Source organism: Mirounga leonina, unplaced genomic scaffold (genome assembly GCF_011800145.1).
Source record: "Mirounga leonina isolate KUSES-001 unplaced genomic scaffold, KU_Mleo_1.0 Mir_114, whole genome shotgun sequence".
Lineage (NCBI taxonomy): Eukaryota > Metazoa > Chordata > Mammalia > Carnivora > Phocidae > Mirounga > Mirounga leonina.
Genome location: NW_023270265.1, coordinates 36,379,403 through 36,401,305, shown reverse-complemented (window position 1 = coordinate 36,401,305; position 21,903 = coordinate 36,379,403). Strand labels below are relative to the sequence as shown.

Here is a 21,903-nt window from a genome sequence, read left to right as displayed (position 1 = left end):
CCGTTTCCTGGTAAGCTTTTAAGGACTTGGAATCCAGAGAAAAAAGTCTCTGGTTGGAATCTCTTCTACCCCATTTTAACTTCTTGTACAGGGAAGCTGAAAATAGTCGACATGGCAAAGCTCTTCAGCTAGTATTCCACGGTTTAAAACCCTTCACCTGAGAGATCACTTCTGGCTTGTCTTCATCAGCAGCAGCCCAATGCTCCTGAAAGCGATATGCTAAGTCAGAAGTGCCTAATCTGTTTTAAGTTTTGTTCTGAACCTCACAAACGTAGAACTAGATAAAAGACAATAAGAATGGCATAAAGAGCAACTGAGGATTCACAAAAAAAGAAGTAAAAGTCAGAACCACCATGTGTCATTCCCAGTTGCTAATTTACGTCAATGTAGCAAAGTACAAAATTGACACACTTTATTAGAATATGTTTGTAACCCTAGGACTTAAGTAGGAAACTTCTAGTTCAGTCCTTGGTGTTATGTAATGCAGGTGTGAGTTTCAAGATCCCTAGAACATAAGCTTTAAGAGGGTGATGAACATGTGGGCAACGGTTCTGTGTGGAGCCATGACCTTGAGGCTTTGGGTTGCTCCAGCATCATCACTACCAGATCATCACCGTCCCACTTTACTGTTTGGCATTTACCAGGAGAGTGACTGGCAAGTACTTCGATAAAAAAGCATTTCATTTAAAAATCAATGAGCTACTTTTCTTTCCAAGGAAAGTATACCACACATGAAAAATGAGAATGACTCAAAGGCAAAACCAAGTAAAAAGGCTTGTCTCTAAAACTACTTAGTGCTCTTCCAAGAGAATTACACAGGGGTTCCACAACTCTTGATAACGCAGCCTCTGACCATATATTTACAGAATATCAGACTATTTTTGACCATGGGACAGTTTATAAGCAACCAGTAAAAAGTTTACTATTCATGAGCAAACAATTTAACATTAAAACAGAGCTGGCTTTTTGACGATGGCAATTAGCTTCTTCATGTTCCAAACACCAAATAACATTTTCCCATTAATTTTTAAACCAATGTGGCTTTAACTTAAAATAAACTGTACATCAAAAGAATGGAAAATAAACAGCCAGGAATACAATTTGACGAATTGGATTTATTTAGTTTATTTATCTAAACAGGGACCATTGGATCTCTTTAATAGGCTGACAGTTGCACTGGGCTGGTTAATAAAACATTCAACAGTGTCTTCAGCCAATATAGAAATGCAAATCCCATCAGAAATATTTTATTCATGAGGCAGTAATTTCAGTTACTACCAGTGCCTTAAAAAAAAAAAAAAAAAAAAAGCACTTTGCAAATAAACAGTGCCATCTAGTGACTAACAATGAAGCCAAATTTGCCACAGGCTTACAATTAATCTTTCAAAAATCTTAACCTGTTTTTACCTTTCCTCTTTACTTCTTAGGTGAGATCAGAGAGGCTAGGCAAAACAAGCAAACAACAGAAAAGTCGATAATAATTTGTTAAGTCATTTAAGAAGGATTATAAGCAGAGACAACTACATTAAAACCAATAAGCTTTCTATTCTTTTGTTTGTGTTAAAGGAATTTAGCACTGTAAAAATACACTTCATCTGCTTAGAAAACTCAAACTGCTAGAGATGCCATAATGTTGTGGCAAAAATTTGCTCTCTCTGCCATAAAATGGCACTATAACTTTAATTCCAATGATTAAAAAAAATTCGTAAGTTTAGGTAAGAATAAATATTCCAATAAAATTGCACAGTCCAATGAGGGATCTGACACCAATTAAATGACTTCCATGCACAGAACACGTGAGAGAACACACACAGATGTATTTGCATCAGTATACACTTCAACGTGGTGAATGACTACAGTGGATGTGGAAGGTTTTTTTGCAGGTAATTTGGACGTGGAAGTTATTTTTGCAGGTGAGAAGGGTCAAGAACATGAACCTTTACAGCATCTTGGATTAGGAGACCAGAGTGACACACATGCAGAGATCAGCCCCCTTCTGGTATCACTACAGCCGAAAATAGCCTTTTGGTTTCTTCCCTATCCAGTGGGTCCATTTCCTGTGTCAGCCTCTGGATTTATTGGAGTCTCCGTGAGTAGAAGATTTACCAGGGTCAGTGCCTAGAATGAGAATCCTACAAACAAAGAAGGCCACTGGCCTGATGATTTTTTTTTTTTTTAACAGTTTCATACAGCAGGGCTTTAGGAAAAACTGTCTTAAGGAAATAATTACAAACGAGGAAAATCACATATGTGCACATAAATGTAGTGTTACTTTCTCCCTTAAGGGCCAAGTCATATCAAGATAACTAATATAGTCTTCAGTTTGTGTTTAAGAAATATTGAAAATGTAAAATGAGTTCAGTTTTAGACAGATATGGAGAGCCAGGAATATCTGCTTGCCTTACCAATATTAATATATCTTCCATGGAAGAGTAGCTTAGAGAAAGAAATCTCAGTTGTGTCTAATTTTAGAGTTGTAAAATCTCCATAATGACAGGTAACAGTATCTTTCTCATACAGTTGTGGATTAAATGAGTAATGTATTTAAAATATCCAGCCCTGGGTGGCCTATGATTTTATTTCTCATCACATTCTAACACAGAGAAGATATGGAGAAAGTACAACAAAAATGATCCGATGAGTCACACTAAAAATGTAATTCCAAGGGATATTTTAATAAGACTCTAAGTCAACTCTTTGACTTGATAATCTGCCCTCTGAGAAATGACCCTGATGAAATAATCCTGCTATAATATGTTCATCGTAGCACAATAAACTACAGAGGGAATAAATGGAAATATATTACAATTCAACAAAAGATGAACTAGTATCACTGATTGAAATATTATGCGCCCACTAAAATGATTCTGAATTTATAGAACTGAAAAATACCAACGTTAGAATCTTGTGTTAAAAAAAGGCGGAAAAACCATGAGTTGAGAAACATCATTATTATGTAAAATAAAACAATAAATTATGCAAGGGAGAGGGGAAGGGAAGACTGGAAGAAAACAAATCAAAATGTAAAATGTGGATCTTTTGGGGTAATAGGAATAAGGTGTTTTTTTTCTTCTTTCTACTCTTCTTTATTTTCAGAATATTCTATAATGAGCAGGTATTATTTTTACAGAGAATCAAAAAACAAATGTAATTTTTTCAAATGTAAGCATATTTATTAAGTGCACATAGTGGGAGAAAATTTCTTTTCTGGAATGGTTCTGTCCACTTTGGCTGCCTTACTTCCTTCTAGAATGCACTTATGTTCCTGCAAGAAGGATAAGCTGATGCTATAATTACAACATATTACCTCTGACACTATCTAAATCTCTAAAACATGATTTCATGGTTTTCTACAGCTGCCACAGAATAGAAGTAAAATATCCCAGGGAGTCGTAAGAACAGAAAAGATAAAATGTAAACAGAAGCATCAAGTTCTTGACCTTTCAACAAAAATCAAAATTTAAAAGAGTTCAACTTTCTCATTTGCACTTCTTTAGTCTATCTTAGACTTTAAAAAAAAAACAAAAACAGAATACGGCTACTGGCTTCACTCATAAACTCGGATACTCAAGTTGTCCATTCACCTGTTAAAAGAGAGTGCAGGTAGTAGCAGTAAAAGCTTCAAGCTGTTCCACAACATCCTTTGAACCCTGACCTAAGGGACCAACTCCGATAGTCTGCAGGTAGTTGGGTTTCTAGGACCATTCAGCCTCACTGCTGAGACTGTCAATAGAAGTGCCATTCTCTGATGTAGACAGCTTTGCACTAGGAGCTGGTCTAACAATCACATCACATAGTCTGCCAAATAGGAAAAGGACAGCATTCGGGCACCAATGACCTGGGATAGAAGTGAACTTGAGACGGGGGCTAAAAAGCCCTACTTCTAACATTCATTACAATCAATTCCTCCACCCCAAATACTGTATGTGCGTGTCCATCTTAAAGGAAGTTCAGCTTTGTTACAAGAAAAAAAGAATATGCAACTACACAAATATACCACAAGATGGCGCCAGCACCCCAGTACAATACCAGAGATGTAAAAGGCATTCAACACACCATGTCCTTACGTGACTTTTGGAACCTTATCCTGGTACATCATGTACTTGTTCCTTCTTTTTTTTCTTATGAGGCTTGGTCAAACATTTTATACAACGTTAGGTTTTTTGTTTGTACAAGTTTAGGGGTTTTTTGTTTGATTGATTTTATTTTCTTAAGAAATAGTAATCTTAAACTTGAAAAATCCTCTACTCCATATCCCCCACTTTTGGTTGGCTCATTTCCCTGGAATATCCTGACATGACACTGCTCTAGCTAACCTTACAGCAATATTGAAGAAAGAAATTACCAGAACAATTTAAATATATGAATTCTCACTTAAAAATGTTTTCAAATACATAAAGATATTAAATTGATATTTATGGAAACATGAAGTTAGAGATGGGGGATTGCAAAGGATCATGGAGAAAACATAAGAAAGTGTGTTTAGATGATTTGATTCTGGCCCTGGCTCTAAACAACATTTGGTCTTCCTGGTCCTCCATTTCCTCATCTAAAAATAAGATGACTGGATTCTAACTTCTCTGGCCTAATATTCCCAACTTACACTGAGACCGTAAGAAGCCAAAAATAAACAACAGGAGGCTTTTGGAGGCCAAATGTCCAGAATAATAGAGTATCATCATGAACAGCAACAGTATAAAAGGGAACACAACGATGGCCACTGCCTTCCCTTAACTTCCCACAATTATGAATACAAACTATAACCTGATTTTTAAAATCTTTTAAGCAGCTTTATTTATTCAGTTACAAATTAAAATATATGACATAAATCATTGTAAACACTAGATTATTATTTAATTTTCAGATGCACACAATTATCTGCTAAATACTAATAAACATTAAAAGTACACCGAACTTTTATGCCACTCATGACAGAGTAATTGGTACACGACTAATCCTCCCACTCTAAACTCTAAAAATGGACAAAATGTATGTAACAATTGTTTTTCAAAAACTGGACAACAGGCAGTGTAGAAGTACAATCCTTTGGAGAAGAGAAGCACTTCAAATGAGCCTTACAATTGCTATGGTTCTCAGCCTGTAGGTACTTTCCAGACTACAGCATGTGGAGATAGAGTGCAGATGGAGCACAGCGTGTCACTGAGCTTAAGAGGCAGACACTGGAGTTTGGGATTGAGATGGAGAGAATTTAGCACAGTAATATAGAGAAGGGAGCTACACAGAGAAGGGGCTCCAGAAATCTATAAAGGGTTCTCCTTCAGCCTATGGCGGAAAATGAATTTGCATACGCGGAGGGCAAGATCCCACAAAGCCTTGCAGAGAACAAGTACTGGGGGGCTATGGATGGAATGGAGATTCTGGAGGTCACCCAAAGCAGGGAGACAGAATTCTGACCAAACACAAGCAGAGCAGTCATTGAATGCTCCAGTCATTCAAATGGAAGCCAAGAAAAGCCACACCTCAAAAGTAGGTCTACTCTAGACATGTCCTTAAACACTTTAACAATAGCCTTGAGAGGATCAATCTGATCTGTTAGTAAGTTATCTGCTTGCCCAAATAAAGCTCAACATTCTCTAGGGGGTACCTGGCTGGCTCAGTTGGTAGAACATGTGACCATTGATCTCAGGGTTGGGAGTTCAAGCCTGATGCTGGGCATAGAGCTTACTTAAAAAAAGAAAAAGAAAAAAAAAATTCTCTAAAACATGCATTGACAGCAGAGGTGATAAAATGCCGTGGAGGCAAAAATTGGTTCTTGGCAGGATGAAAAATTTTAGACATTACAGAGACATGAGGCCCTCCAAAGGGTCATTCATAGTATGTACAGATATATATCTGTAGCATTAAAATTTGATGGCCGTGGGAGGAGGAAGGGGAAATTGTGGGGAAAAAGAAGTCTAAAAAGGTTCCTTGAGGGGGTAGTGATAATGAAGAAAAGGTTGAGATGCACCACTCTAAAGGAAACCAACAAAATCTAGGCTTTTAACAATGTATGATCCATAATACCAAGCATGTGATAATAAAATTCCTAGACATGTGAAGAAGGAATGGAACAGAACAGAAAACCTACTAGCTGACCTGGATTTTATTCAGCAGGCAATGAGCAGTCCATGGGATTTTGTAGAACAATGTGACATATTCAGATCAGTGTGTTAGAAAGATAATTCGAGGGCGCCTGGGTGGCTCAGTTGGTTGAGCGACTGCCTTCGGCTCAGGTCATGATCCTGGAGTCCCTGGATCGAGTCCCGCATCGGGCTCCCTGCTTGGCGAGGAGCCTGCTTCTCCCTCTAACCCTCCCCCATCTCATGTACTCTCTCTCTCTCTCTCATTCTCGCTCTCTCAAATAAATAAATAAATCTTTAAAAAAAAAAGAAAGATAATTCGAGACTGGTGCAGAGCGTGGTTTAGAGAGGGAGAAGAATAGAAGGAGGAAAGGCTGCTACAAACATTGAGATGGAAAAACATGAGAGCTTCTAGTAGTGGAGATGAAAGTGGGAGATATTTGAGGGCAGGACTGCTAATTCTCAGTGATCAACTGGACATGCAAAGTGATGGCGAGGGAGAAATTAAAGATTAACTCGGAAGTGACTGGAACTTGTCAAATTTAAGTGTTTGTGTTTAAGGGACTCTGGAATAAAGTAAGTAGTAAGAAGTATGAATCTAGAGCTATAGAGGTCTGGGTCAGAAATGCAGGTTGGTGTAGACCCAGTCACTGAAGCCACAGGAGTGGATGATGCCACACAGAGTAAGACACTGGGAGTCAGCAGAGAAGCCTGAAGAATCTAGGGGCTAAGCAACAGGCAGAGGAGGAGGAGGGGCCGAGAAAAGAAAACAAGTAGACGGTAAGAGTCGAAGAAAGAAGTACTGAGCTGTCCTCTGCCCTTCCTCATCGGTACAAATGATCCCCCAAGGTCTCGATATCACAAGGGGAATAGCACATCTGCTTCGTTTGCAATAACAATGAAGGACCACTGTGCTATTTTTCTTGGGGTTCAATGTTTCTAGGTATAGCACCATAAGAAAGTTATCAAATGTTTTTAAGAAGATAGCCTTCATTCCTTTAAACATAAAAGAATTAAATATAAAAAGATAATATGAATCAAAAGGGAATTATGTACCTATTTTCTATACCCTGTTCGAATACCTCACGTGGTGTGGTAAGGAAAAGTGGAGGAAGCTGTAGAAGAGGCATCAAAGGACCACTCACTTCTCAAAGGCTTCTCATCAGTCCAGAGTAAAAGCCAAGGTCTTTACCATGTCTACGACGCCCTTGCAGATCTTTCCTCTGCCTCCCTCTGTAAACACATGCGCCTCTTCCTCTCTCTCTCTCATGCCACAGAGAACACCCTAGCCAAAACAGCCATGACCACTGTGCTAGCCACTCTCACCCATTTACTCACTTTATTTTCATTTATAGCACTCATCACTCCCTGAAATTATGATATAGATGTATTTGTTTATTTGTTTCTTATCTTTCCCACTAGAGTTTAAATTCCATGAGAACAAGAACTTTATCTTAATCACAGCTTTTTCCAAGCACTTAGAGCAATGTCTTACACACAGCTGGGCTTGAGAATGATGTGTTGAATGGCATGCAGAATCAATCTGAACTTCTTGGTTCTATCATGCATAAAATGAGGATAGTCGGGCGCCTGGGTGGCTCAGTTGGTTAAGCGACTGCCTTCGGCTCAGGTCATGATCCTGGAGTCCCGGGATCGAGTCCCGCATTGGGCTCCCTGCTCAGCGGGGAGTCTGCTTCTCCCTCTCCCGCTCCCCCCCTCTTGTGCTCTTTCTCTCTCTCACTCTCTCTCTCAAATAAATAAATAAAAATAAAATCTTTAAAAAAAAAAAAAGATTTAAAATGAGGATAGTCATCCACATCTACTCTGTCTACTCCTCATACAATGAAATGAAATAGTGTATGTTAAAGCACTTTATAAACTTTAAGTCACTATACCATGGAAGGTGGGGGCTGGTAGTGGTAAAGGATGCCTCCTGACAATCGAAGAAAGTTGTGCTCATAATTATCCACATAAATACATGAATTTTTAATGATAGCCTGGAGAACAGGTGTTCAGATCACAGTTACTGATTCCATTTTTCTTTAAAACAGAAAATATGCCTAAGAAATATGTACCCAAGCATACAATATCCAAATATCAGATTTGGATCTAACCAGATTATATTCTTCAGGAGACCAAAAAAAAACAATGAAGATTGAGCTAGCTAACTTATAAGCAACAGAAGCAATTTAATTTCTGAAAAAATTTTTAAGAAGAAAAGATTAAAATTAAATTCAGTGTTATGAGCTGAATTATGTCTACTATCTCAATTTATATGTTGAGGTCCTAACCTTTGGTACCTCAGAAAGTGACTGCATCTGGAGAAGAGTTAACTGAGTTACAACAAGGCCACCAGGGTGGGCTCTAATCCAATGTGACCGGTCTCCTTCTAAGAAGAAGAAATCAGAACATAGACACAAACAGAGGAAAGACCATGTGAAGACCCAGGGAGAAGACAGCCATCTCCAAGCCAAGGAGAGAGGCCTCAGAAGAAACCAACCTTGCTGACACCTTGATCTCAGACTCTCAATCTCCAGAACTGTGAGAAAATAAATTTCTGTTGTTTAAACCATCCAGTCTGTGGTACTTTATCATGGCAGCCCTCACAAACTAATATAATTTGTTATTTTAGAAACCAAGAGAGAAATCTGTGTAAAGGAGTTTCATAAAGATGAGGTTAGCAAACTAAAATAATCCTCATAAATATTTTACTTTACTATCATCATTCATATTGAAAGATTAATTTTAATTAGAATTGTCTAAGTATAAATTTGAGTTGTCAAATTCCCAAATCAATTTAAATTTTCTCATTATACCTCATATTCTCCCTAAGAGAACCCACCTTTCACAAAGCAATTAGAGAAGGTTTTATCTAGCACAGAGCACAGGAGCTAGGCAGTTATGCTTCTTTTCTGAATTTAGGCCCATGGTGGATTCCAATTTTTTTTTTAATTAATGGAAAGACAATTTAAAAGGCAACTGCATCAGAGTCACTGACGTAGCCTATCTCGACTCCTCAGGAAAGTATCCATCAAAATATAAAATAAATATGCATAACTGCAAATCACCCTATCTCCAGATTCTAGGGGGATTTCTACTGGGTCTGGTACCACTGTAGTCTAGAAGACCCAGCCTCCATAAGCAAGACACTTAAGGCAGGAACAGAGGCAGAAAGACCCTCATAAATTCCTGACTTTCTTTATGAATTTGGACCCCAGGGTCAGAAATGAAGTTGATTCACATACCAAGACATGACTCCTCTGTCATTTACAGGTAAAGCTCAGTTCTTCATCTGTATCTTTTTTTTTTTAAGTAGTAAATACACATAACATAAAATTTGCCATCTGAACCATTTCTAAGTGTACAGTTTAGTAGTGTTAAATATATTCACATGTTGAGCAACCGATCTCTAGAACCTTTCATCTTGCAAAACTAAAACTCTACACCCATTAAACAATAACTGCCTGTTTCCCCCTCTCTCCAGTCCCTAGTAACCACCATTCTACTTTGTCTCTTATCTTTGACTACTCTAGGTACATATAAACAGAATCATATACTGTTTGTCTTTCATGATTGGCTTATTTCACTTAGCATAATGTTCTCAAGCATGTCATGTCATGTCATAGCATACATTAGAATTTCCACCATTTTTAAGGCTGAGTAATATGCATGTACCATATTCTGTTTATCCATTCATTTGCTGTTGGACACCTGGGTTACTTCCATCTTCTGGTTTTGTGAATAATGCTGCAATGAACATGGGTGTGCAAATATAAAAACCCTGCTTTCGATTCTTTTGGATATATATCCAGAAGTGGAACTGCTCAGCTCTGTCTTTCAAACTCCTATTACTTTTTAATTACTAACAATTTCAACATGTTATGTTTAAATTTGCATTCTTAAATTTGTATAAAGTAGGTAGAGTTGAAAGTCGGATACATAGGAAGAGAAAGCTGAATATTCTCTTGGAGCAATTGGTATAAAGGATCACTTGTATAAATAATTAGTTGAATTACTTTTGTCCTTTTGGTGGGAGGAGTGTAACATATCCTTTTAAGACTCTAATAAAGCCTATGGCGCCTATCCCAGGAGAAAAGTGCACATGGGAATGGACATCCAAAAATACCTATATAATTTCAGGACATTCATGTGCCCCTGAAGTCCATCTATGAACACTGCATCTGAAAGGCTGCAGACTAAGAAAAGCCCAAAATTGGGTTTCAAAATTCTAATAAATGCTAAGTATCAATAAATACTTTCTAAACTCAGAGGATGACATGCTTTGGATCTATCTGTGAGTCAGCAATCCAACGTACCTCATATTCCATCATTAGCTAGCTCTTCAAGTATTTTTAGACCCCCAAGCCATAAATTATAAAAACTGTGCTGTCTCTTGCACCAGCTCCCAGAGACTATGCATATCAGGCTAACTGAGGCGTGTGGAGGAAACAACAGAAAACAGAGGTGAAAATGCAGTTTAAAGATTGGTAAATATGACAGAGAGGGGGAATCTAACTCACAAAATCTGTTTCAAGTTTGCCCATTTCTTGCTTGTAGCTTCGCATCCTGTTGCTGTACATTCCTCGACTTTGGGGTGGTATCTCTCGGACTTCCAGATCCATCTGTTCAAGCTGGCAGGGTGAGAGGAAAACGTGACTTAAATCATATGCTTATACTTTATTTGGCCAGACATTTAGAGCTGAAAGGATTTAATCCCAATTGCTCGTTTTACACCTGAGGAGCCAGACCGAGGGAGCTAGCTGCCTATGATCAAATAACAATGGGACTGCTTTGGGGCTTAACTTTTGTTTACGTCAACAAATAAATAGTTCCTGAGTGTTTGCTAGTGACATGCAGAGTGCCAAAGCACTCACTTTGTCAAGAATGTTTGGTTTTTTTTCAAACATATGCATTAGTCCAAACATCCTCAATAATAACAATTTTAATACCTTTGGTGTGTTCTAGCATTCAGTTTAACCTCACCTGGTTTGGTCTTCTGACCCCAAACCACCAACCAGGGCTATGGGAACATAAAACAAACCATTATTTCTACCCTAAATCTAGAAAATGTCAGCTCAGCCTTAGTCATTTGGTGAAAATTCTTCTGGAAACTCTTTTCTGATTAGGAAAATCACATGCCAACCAGCTTGTGATCTCAACCTTCAGCCTAACTCCTTCTACTTTATAACCATGTTATGGCATTAAATGGATACAGCAATTTACTAAATTACACAAAGCTCGCTGATATCATAACCACATATTTCTCAAGAATCTGGCATTAATAACACTTTGGATACAACACATGCGCATTTACTGAGAGGCAATACAAAAAGAGTGTGACGGTTAAGAACACAGGCGTTTGATTCGGACACCTGCATCCACATCATAGGCTCCACTACTTACTAGTTGTGCAGTCTCGGACGGGTTTATTAACTCCTCTGGGGCTTACTTTTCTCATTTCTAAAAATAGAAAGTCTTTTGTAGGACAGCTGTAAATATTATATGGTGTAATTCCTATAATGTGCTTACAACAATGTCTCTTGCTTGGTAATGACTAGATTAATGTTAATAATAGTACAGATGATTACTGATGATGCAGAAGAAATACAGCAAGTAGAGACACAAGGTATCAGAGGTAGCTTATTTATACTTGGCATTAAAAAATAAAACCCACCACCACCAGCAAATTGGCTCAGGCCATGTCAAATAAACTCACACCCAAAAATGCTGTTTATATTTTACCTCTTAAAGCATTCTAATGAGTTATTTCCATGACTACTATAAGCTTATCACTAATAAAACTCTTACTTGTCCAGCATTAGAGACTGAATAATGATAGTAGCTCTCAGATAAACCAGAAAACCATGTTTTAATTCATGGGTCTTAATTTTTATTGAGAGAGAGAGAGTTTTAATTAGATTTAAACAGTGACTACTTAAATTATTGCCCTGCCTCAACATAAATGTGAAGCACCAATAAATTAAATTACTCAGCAAGGCAATTTTTTAAAATACTTCTCTCGGGGCGCCTGGGTGGCTCAGTCGGTTGGGCGTCTGCCGCTCAGGTCATGATCCCAGGGTCCTGGGATTGAGCCCTGTGTCAGGCTCCTTGCTCAGTGGAGAGCCTACTTCTCCCTCTACCTGCCGCTCCCCATGCTTGTGATCTCTCTCTCTTTCTAATGAACAAATAAAAATCTTTTTTAAAAATTAAAAAAAAAAAACACTTTTTGAAATCATCATTACATACCTACTTCTAACAAGGTGAGCAGGATCATCCAAATAACTGCCTAAGTACACGTAAGTGAAAATCCAAGAGTTAACTACACTGCTGTTTAAGGCATTTTATAAAGACACTGAAAACAAAATTAAAAGTAGGCAAGAAAAAAAGGAAACACACAACAAGCACTTTCAACAAAACCAGGAAAAAGTTAACATGAACTTGTTTCGTGCTGTCCCAACATTCAGATGGCCAACACAACCTGGGGGACACGGTAATCACAAGACAAGCAGCGTCCAAGAGATTAATACAAACCAGTTGTTCGGCAGAAACACAAGTAATCCTAATAAGTGAAATCAAAAAGAAGTTTTTCTGGGCGCCTGGGTGGCTCAGTTGGTTAAGCGACTGCCTTCGGCTCAGGTCATGATCCTGGAGTCCCTGGATCGAGTCCCGCATCAGGCTCCCTGCTCGGCAGGGAGTCTGCTTCTCCCTCTCCCGCTCCTCCCTCTTGTGCTCTCTCTCTCTCTCTCTGACTCTCTCTCTCAAATAAATAAATAAAATCTTTAAAAAAAAAAAAGTTTTTCTGCCAGGGTCCTCCCTTGTCCAAAGGAGATGTAATACAATGAACAGTGTCCTTAACAAGGATGTCATCGGAACTAAGTAAATCAGCCGTCTGATTGTTTTAAACAAATAGAAACACCTATCTTAGAACTCTTGAGGTTGGTCATGACTGAAGATGACTACAAGCTCCATGAGGGGACGACTATGTTTTATACTTCTTGGTCCAGTAAAATCTTGGTTATTAGGAAACCAGCTTTCTAACATCATTGAATACCTTGATGGCTCAACAAACCAACACAGATTTTGAGGCAGAAGAACTGCTCCTGCAAACTCAACAACAACTCAAGATCCAAATAACTGAGCAGCTGCACCTCACTACTGATGGGAAGCTTCCAGCCAGAAGGGAGGGGTGTCCTAACTGGCAGCTACGGTATGCAGGAGGTCAGTCTTTTTACATGAAGGCCAGAAAGCATGAGAGAAATAGTTGAATATAAAGAGAAAAGAAAGTAAGGAGACAAGCATTTGCAAAAAGGGAGAAACTGTCAAACGAGAGGCAAACATTCGAAGCTGGGGAGTTAGAAGCCAAGCTGCCATGGCGACAGCACAGCAGAGATGAGAAGCGAATCTTCTGGAGCCTGGAGAGCATCCGACATTCTGACAGCTAGAAAAGAGCCAGAGAAGATGGAGCAGTGTGGTGCAGCTCGATACCTCAGCCCTCCAAGTCACAAAGCAAAGGTCTGCTGTGTCGTGGGGAATGACAACCACCTACTTCTGCAGAGCTCCTAAAACGGCAGCCCCCTGCGTATGGCCCTGTCAGCCAAAGTCAGTCAGTTGGTCAAATAAGCCTGGAAACACTCCAGGCTTTAGCTGCCTCCTACAGTCCCTTCTCAGAGATTCATAATGTCTCAGCCTCCTACATGGTCTGAGAAGATTCTGTAGAAAAACAACAACTGAAAAAGATGCCAACCTCCAATTTTTCTAAGCTAGCTAATTTCCCAAACTTACTTGAACTGGTAACAGTGGTCACAAGAAACACACTTGGAGAATTGTTCTAAGTAAATCAGTAAGTATGTACTGAAGGAACCCCAAGTAGCACCCTTCAGTATTTAGGAAAGCGACACACTCATTTGGGACCACAATGCAGTAACAAGTAGAGTTGTACTTGTAATACTTGGCTTTGAAACCAAAAACTGGGACACAATACTTTTTAATACTTTTTGTTCCTTGATTTACAAATTTATTTATATCCAAAAGTAGTGGATGAGCTGGAGCTCTGGATTTAGCACATTTAGATACAAGTCCATACTCCACCACTTGCTGGGTGTGGTACCTCAAAGTTACTTAATCTTTCTAGACCTCAGTTTCCCCCGTCTACAAAATGGGGGCAAGAATGGCATTGAGAATCACTCCTCTGTGGGTCTCTCACGCTCCCACATGTCTTGCTGGGCATGCCAAGAATGCGAGGCCCTGACCGCTCCTTTCTCAAGCCATTTCTCAGGGTTGTATTTACAGGGAGCAGCCCTGGGGGAAGAAATACTGTGTCCCTCTGGGACAAACAGCAGGCTCGCTCTCAGGCTGCCACAAAGCAGGGCATTTCCCAGCCTCCAGGTTCCCCTCCGGTAAGGTATTCCACTGTGCGTAGGCCTTCTTCCAGGCAAACTTGCCTCACCCTGTGGGAGCTGGGGCTCAGGGACCTGAAGTAGTGTGCTGAAACTGGCAGCACCTTTTGCCATAATAAAATTCTTTTGTCTCTGACCTAGGAATCTCTTGTCTTCCGCCAGCATCCATGAAACTATGGCAAGCCCACCTGTTACAAAGCAAGTAGGGGAACATCTCAGATCTTTAACACTTCTTGATGAATAGCATTTGTCTCACAGGGCTTGTGGGAAAATTAAATATTATAAAGCAAGTAATATGCTTAACCCAGTGTCTGGTACTCAATATGCCTTTAACAAGCATGAGCTATTTCTAGCTATTATGAAAAGTATTATGAAGGAATAAAAATTAAAGGTGGACCTTTCATGAATCCCAAGAAACTATTAAATTCTCTTCAACTTGAAAACTGAGGAAGTCCGAATTATAAAATGCTAATCAGAAATGTTTCATGTTTCTAAATAGTATAAAACAGGCTAGAGAAATGCATCAGCAGAAAAGGCTCTGGTTGTATGTTACAATATATGACCACGTCTGTACCTACCAGTTCTTTTGCTTCTTCGAGCTGTTTCTCCACATTTGCAACCATCTGCTTCTTCTCATCTGAAACAAACAATAAATACCAAGGAATTGCTAGGAATACAAGTAAATGTGATATATAAAAACCTCTATTTTTTATATGCCTTTTCCTTTCTGGTCAGAGTAGAGAATTACCACATCAGGCAGATGACCGGATCATTTTTTGGTGGGTTAGGAACCACTTTAAGCCACTGAGTCTAGGCTATATATAATCCTATGGAGTACCTAATTATGAAAAGATGCCATAACATTTCTAAGAGAAAACAAAAATTAGTTGGTCCTTTAGAAGAAACTGTGTCAACAACAAATGTGCAAATTTAGTGGTTGCACGGGGAGTCTTCAGAGTCATGACTTTAATAAACTGGGAATCACTGACATGAATACAATTTAAAAGTCACATGGGGTAAATGGGTGATGGGTTAAGGAGTGCACTTGTAGAGATGAGCACTGGGTGCTGTATGTAAGTGATGAATCAATAAATTCCACACATGAAACGAATATTACACTGTATGTTAACTAACTGGCATTTAAATAAAAATTGGGGGGGAAAAAATCACATACCAAAACAATTCCTGAAACTGGGCACGATGTTACGATCCTTTAAAAGACTGTACTTTCATTAAGAATTGGGTGTAATGAAAGAAATATTTGAAGTCAGGACTACTGATTCTAAACCCAAAGTCACCACCTACTTTGCTGGTTGTGGAATCCTGGATAAGAAAGTGTTTTTTTCTGAGACTCAGTTGGTACTCTCTAAAATGGAAATTTAAAACAGCTAATTCTTTTTAGCTCATAAAGCTGATGCAAGTAAAATTACTTTTAAAATTATGAAGTGCTAAGTCTCTGTATGTAGTTTATTCAAACTCTACCAACATTAAGTTATCACCCAACTGTAGCTCCCTTTCCTGGGAGAGACATGTCCTAGCAGGTATTTTCAGAAAACTTCTCACCCCCATTCCAAAACAATCAGTCCATTTATTCAGAGACTACACCTAAGTTTTGTGCTAAGCAAATTTATTGAACATTTATGGTTTTGTGTCTAGCATTCTTCTTTTCTCAGGCAATAACCTCACTCTTTTGAGGCTCTCCTCTTCACCAACCAGGTCGATGGAAGATGCTATCTCCTTCCATGACCCTGCCCCTTTGGACACAGTGACTTAGCAAAGCACGGGCTTCTCACCTAGCTGGACCAATCCCAGTAGCTCAATCCCTCTTGCCACATTGGTCTGGCAGGTGAAAGTGGAGTCTGCATATAACTCAAGTAGACCAATCAAAGTCCTAGAGCAACAGCAAAGTCTTTTCCTCTCTCTTGGTAGAGTTATGATGACCTGAGTCTAGAAGCTGTTGGCATCCATTGTTCTAGCTACAAGGATAGCCACTTTGCAGTGGTTAAGAATGAAGTCTATATTGAGAAAGAAACAAAGCTGAGGGATAGGTAGTAGGTAAGTAGGTAGGTATATTTAGTTAATTAGTTTCTGGTTCCAGATAACTCTGAAACAGGTTTTGCTTGACTTTATCATGATTTGTTTTCTTGAACTAACAGATTTCTTTATTTAAAGTTAGGTTTCAGGATGCCAGGGTGGCACGGTCAGTTAGCATCTGACTCTTGGTTTCAGCTCAGGTCATGATCTCAGGGTCTTGAAATTGAGCCCTGCATCGCACTCTGAGCTCAGCGTGGAGTCTGCTTAAGACTCTCTCTCCCTCTCTCTCTGCCTCTCCCCACTGCACACATTCTGTCTCTCCCAAATAAATAAATAAATAAATAAATAAATAAATAAATAAATCTTTAAAGTTAAGTTTCTGTGAACCTAACGATGACCAACTAATACAACAAACAAGAGAAGTCATGAAGCTTGAAATGGGTACCACGTTTAATAGCTGACTAACTCTTCAGGAGGATAGTCAACACTAAGTGGGGAATCTTTAGTGGAAGTTATTATTTTGCTAGAACCATAATTAGGTTCTGCCATCCCCAACCCCTTCCCTTTGATCCCCCCAAACTAGGGGGGATAGCTGTCACCTGTTTTGTGCATACTCCAAATAAGAAAAATGCACATTTGAAATTAAAATTTAGTTTATTTTTCCCTCTTTGAAAAAGTTAAGCCTACATATGGCCAGATTAAAAATTTAGTATATGACCCCAAATTTATTTGCTCCTGGCACATGTCATCTGTCCGACACCTCCACAAGTTACAGGAGAAGTTCACTATTTTTATGCTGGAGCAGAATATGAAATAAGACAAGCCCATGTTGGACCAGGGGTGAGATTATGAATTTACATAGCAGAAGGAACATCTGGTTTGCTTTAAGGTGTTCAGTAGTTAGGAAAGTCCATGCCGAGCCTCTAGGACCAAGAAGCACCAGCTTTTCTCATCAATAAAACAAAACAAAGGAAGAAGCCTTCCTTGTCCTGTATTCCCCTTTGCTACTAATTTCTCTCTCCTCTATCCACAGTCACGTTTCCCTTCCTCATCTCCCCATTTCCGCCCGGTAATCTCGCTCTCACCCCCACCGATCCACTGAAATGACTCTAAGTCTGATGACCTTTTCTTTGCCGAAACAAATGGACATTCTCTGGTCCTACTTTTACTTAATCTTGTGGCATCCAACATTCTGCTCCTCCGATCCTATCACTTTTTCGTCTCCTGGCTTCCAAGACACTGATTGTCTGATCCTCCTACACACCCACTTCAGTCTCAGTGTCCTCTGCCAGATCCTTTTCCTCCATTTATCCTTTAACTTGTTGGCATTCCTGGAAGTTCAGTCCTTACTTTTCTTCTCTTATTACTATGATCTATGTCCCTGGACAATTTCATCCACTCTCATTTTTAAACTGTTATATTATACATTTATGATCCCAAATCTTTATCTCTAATCCTGATATATTTCCAGGACCCAAGACCTTTAATCCCAATGCCTATGCCTACCTCCACTGTGACTGCCTGGCAAACTGCTATTCAAAACTCGGATTCAGAAATCATCACCTCTTCCAAGCCTTTCCTAACCCGACAAAATAGTTGGCTGCTCTCTCTTACAGAAAACACCTACAACCCTTACCTAATTCCAATAATTTATCTCTCACACTTACAGGTCAGATTTATCTTCTAGGTTGGGGGCTTTAATCATGTCTTAATTATCTTTATAGTCCTAAAATCTAGCACTGAGCCTGTCATATGATCAGTTCTTGAAAAATGACAGTTAATTGAATAAATAATGTAGGACAGTGCAAACATTTACAACAGAAGCTATGGTACCAACCACCCTGCTTTCCCTGTCTTCACACCTGCTCCTCTCCACCACTTAATCTTCCTAAAATGTGGCTTTGATTGCATCACTTAAGCCTAGCAGTCAAAGTCCTTCACATTCCAGATCCAAGCAACCTTTCCAACTTTATTTCCAACTACTAGCTCTCCACTGTATATGCTACATGCTAACCAGACAGACTATTCATTATTACCCAAACATCTCTCTCTGTCTCTCTTTTCCTGCTCTAACCTTTTGTTTAAGCTACCATTTCGGGTTCTTTGGCTGAATACAACAGAATTGATTCTGGCTAACCTCAGCCAAAAAAGGGAATTTATTAGAAAGATAGCTTTTAGAGTTAGAGTGGGAATCTTATTGGAATAAAACGGATTGGTTCATAGAGTCAATGATAAAAATGAGCCCCAAGCTTAGAAAGGACAGCTCCCAGCGTGGCTCAGGATAACAAGGGAGCAGGAACGGACAGTCTCTGCAAAAGGAGAGTCTTGAGCAGCAATGCCATGCTCTCTTCCTGGTTCGCTCTGCCTAAAATTGGAATTACAGCAAACGTTCTCTGAATGCACTCCCTTGGGCAATGTGTTCACCTATTGACCTGGATAGGGCATGGCTGCCTGTCAGTTCCACCAAGACTGGGTTTAGGTAGTTCCTCAAAGGAAAACTGAGTGCTGCTATCAGAAAATAGAATAGAGGATTCTGGGCAGTCCAAAACAACAGATACCCACCGCACCCATTTACTGCAACCTCTCTTAATATACCCTTTCCCCATTTTTGTCTGCTAACTTCCACCTCTCCTCGAGGTGATTTCCTGGGACAGATCTTATCTCCTCTGAATTCCCAGACCTCTGTGCTCTGTTCTGGTGGCTCTGATGGTCATGAGAAAATGCTTTCTGTAGTTTTCCCCTCACCTTCATTTCCAGCTCCTTGGAGGCAGGGACCACTCTTATCATATCTTTGTCCTAACTCTGAATTTAGCCCTCCCCAGTGTTCCTCGCATTTTTAAGAGAATGAAAAGGTGATGATTTAGGAGGGAAGCATGAATGAGGAAGAAAGGAAGGAAAGAAAGACTGAATGAGATGACCTTGGAAATATCTACCAACATTACATTTTTGGCAGTCTTTGAGCTCTACTCCTATGTAATTCCCAAGACGGTTCCATGCTTTCCACACCAAATGGCAACCCCTTTACAAATGGCACGTTTCTAGGATTCAGAACTTTGTAACTAACAGCTATCATTATTTTCACAGGGCTATGTGTTGAACATTACCACAGTTAATCCTCAAAACGGCCCTTTGGAGATACTAGTATTATCAAGTACATAAACTCAGAGTGATTAAATAATTTCTCCAAAGTTAAACAGCTAATAAATTGCAGAGTTGGAATTCCAACAAGGTCTGCTGTTCAGAACTGAGTTCTTAACCTCTGATGTACTCATAAAATATACTATATAAACAAATTTCATCACCTTTTTTTTCTTTTGCATATAGGCTTGATGAATGCTAGTATACACATAAGTCTTTGCATAGTATGATCTTTCCTTGTGCACTCAATATTAACAGAAGTGCTTAGGGCTGGTATAGACACAAATCTACATAGCATGTTTTTTTGTTAGTATTTAAAGAAGTGCTTAGTTAGCCTTACACACCCCCTCCCCATAAAGTAGTTTGTCAGAGCTAACTTGAATTCAGTGACTGGTACCCATCTTTGTGCAATGTAGCTATTTTTAGATAAAATAGCAGCAGAAACTATGTACTGGGAAATGTGGAGTGAAACCACTAATAGAGGAATTTTTATATTACTTAAAAATGGATATATTACTAATGCTACACTATGTAGCATGGTAGAGAATGGTCAGTACTGAAACAAAGTCATTCTAGAATGATCCATGTAATAATGGATTAGAGTTGGAGATAGCAATACGAACTCATGCTTAGCTTACTATAGATGGCTACACATACAAATATTTATATATACATGATTTACTGTACACACATGTACGTCCTTGTCTGTCAGCTCAGAAGGACTAGAAGCAATAATACCCCAGTAGCAATGAGTGTACCTAGTATCCAGATCTTGTTTTCTTTTCTTTTTTTTTTTAAGAGAGAAAGTACAGGGGGAGGGGCAGAGGGAGAGGGAGAGAAAGGATCCCAAGCAGACTCCACACTCAGCATGGAGCCTGACATGGGGCTGGATCTCATGACCTTGAAATCATGACCTGAGACACAATCAAGAGTCAGATGCTTAATCCACTGAGCCACCCAGGTACCCTTAGGTCATGGTTTCTAACACCATTTCTCAATAAATGGAAGTAGTACTCCTTGTAGAAATGGCTGACTCTGAGACTGGTATAGGAAAAACAAAAGATGATATTGGAGTATTCTATAATACTGGAAAGTAAGAAAGTACTACAAAGGAAAAACCAAAACCAAAACCAAAACCAAAAACAAACCTGCAATGATAGCGGTATATCAAAAGGACACAGAAGCCAGCTAAAAGGGCTTCCAAAGGTCAAAGCTAGAACAATTTGAGCAACAAAATAAAGTAGTATTGGAATACAATACAAAGAATAAAATAAATACCATGAACCCATGGATATAAATGACTGAATAAGTAAATGGAGAAGAATAGACAAAATCTCTCCTGTAGAGAATCCCAAATGGTTTAAGATGCTAAGTCTTCAAGGAGGTGGAATATGATTCCCCACTCCTGAAGTGTGGGCTGTGCATAGGACTGCCTTCCAAAGAGTATGGAAAAGAAGCAAAAGAGTAACTTCACAGGGGAGAAACCTGACAAACACTACTTCAGACAGGTGGTCAAAGTTAGTTAGCATCAGTAGTGATAAGTTGTGTTACAGTATATTCTTGATATAATGTGATAAAAATAGTGCTTTATTTCTGTGATCTTTGTCCCCCAAACCCAGAACTCCAGTCTGATCATGAGAAAAGTATCAGGCAAATACCAATTGAGGAATATTCTATAAATATCCTACCAGTACTCCTCTAAACTGAAGTCTAGAGAAAAGTCTGAGAAAACTGTCACAGCTAAGAGGAACATAAGGAGCCCTAACTGCTAAATGTTTTGTAGTATCCTGGCCTGGATCCTAGAATAGCGAAAGGACATTAGGTAAAACAAACAGATAAACAAAACAAAACATAAGGAAATCTGAACAAAGTATGGACTTCACTTAATTATAATGTGTCAGTATAGGTTCACTGGCTGCAACAACAAATGTATCATATTAATATATGATGTCAACAATAGAGGAAACTGGGCATAGGACATATAGGTATTCTCTGTATTTGTGATTTTTCTATAAATCTAAACCTGTTCTGAAATTAAAAGTTATTTCTTAAAATATCAATGAAGCCATTACTCAGCTTAACTACACTGTTGAAGGGAGAGTGGTCCCTCTGGGATTAGAGTGTGGGTATGGGATTAAAGTATGACAATCCAATTTACTGTGCACCTAAGTTCCTGAATTCAAGGACTGGAACCATCTCTTCAACTCTAACTCTCTAGAACAACAGAAATGTAATGCATGCAAGTCACATATGTA

At 39.0% G+C, this 21,903-nt stretch overlaps 1 protein-coding gene and 1 long non-coding RNA gene across 5 annotated transcripts in view; both read right to left on the bottom strand.

Annotated features, from left to right (window-relative positions):
• The window catches only part of VTI1A (vesicle transport through interaction with t-SNAREs 1A), a 359,448-nt gene that overhangs the window by 333,240 nt on the left and 4,305 nt on the right, over window positions 1-21,903 (bottom strand). For all 4 annotated transcript variants that reach the window (XM_035029052.1, XM_035029073.1, XM_035029067.1 and 1 more), the window contains exons 2-3: window positions 15,055-15,113; window positions 10,601-10,711 (exon numbers count right to left, since the gene is read on the bottom strand). In XM_035029052.1, the coding sequence (XP_034884943.1) occupies window positions 10,601-10,711; window positions 15,055-15,113 (170 nt within the window). The remainder of the gene's footprint in view (window positions 1-10,600; window positions 10,712-15,054; window positions 15,114-21,903) is intronic.
• Window positions 11,090-14,646, bottom strand: LOC118026318. The gene is made up of 3 exons (XR_004683527.1): window positions 14,614-14,646; window positions 11,484-11,540; window positions 11,090-11,100 (listed from the first exon to the last, which is right to left on the bottom strand). It is a non-coding gene; the product is annotated as an uncharacterized LOC118026318 (long non-coding RNA).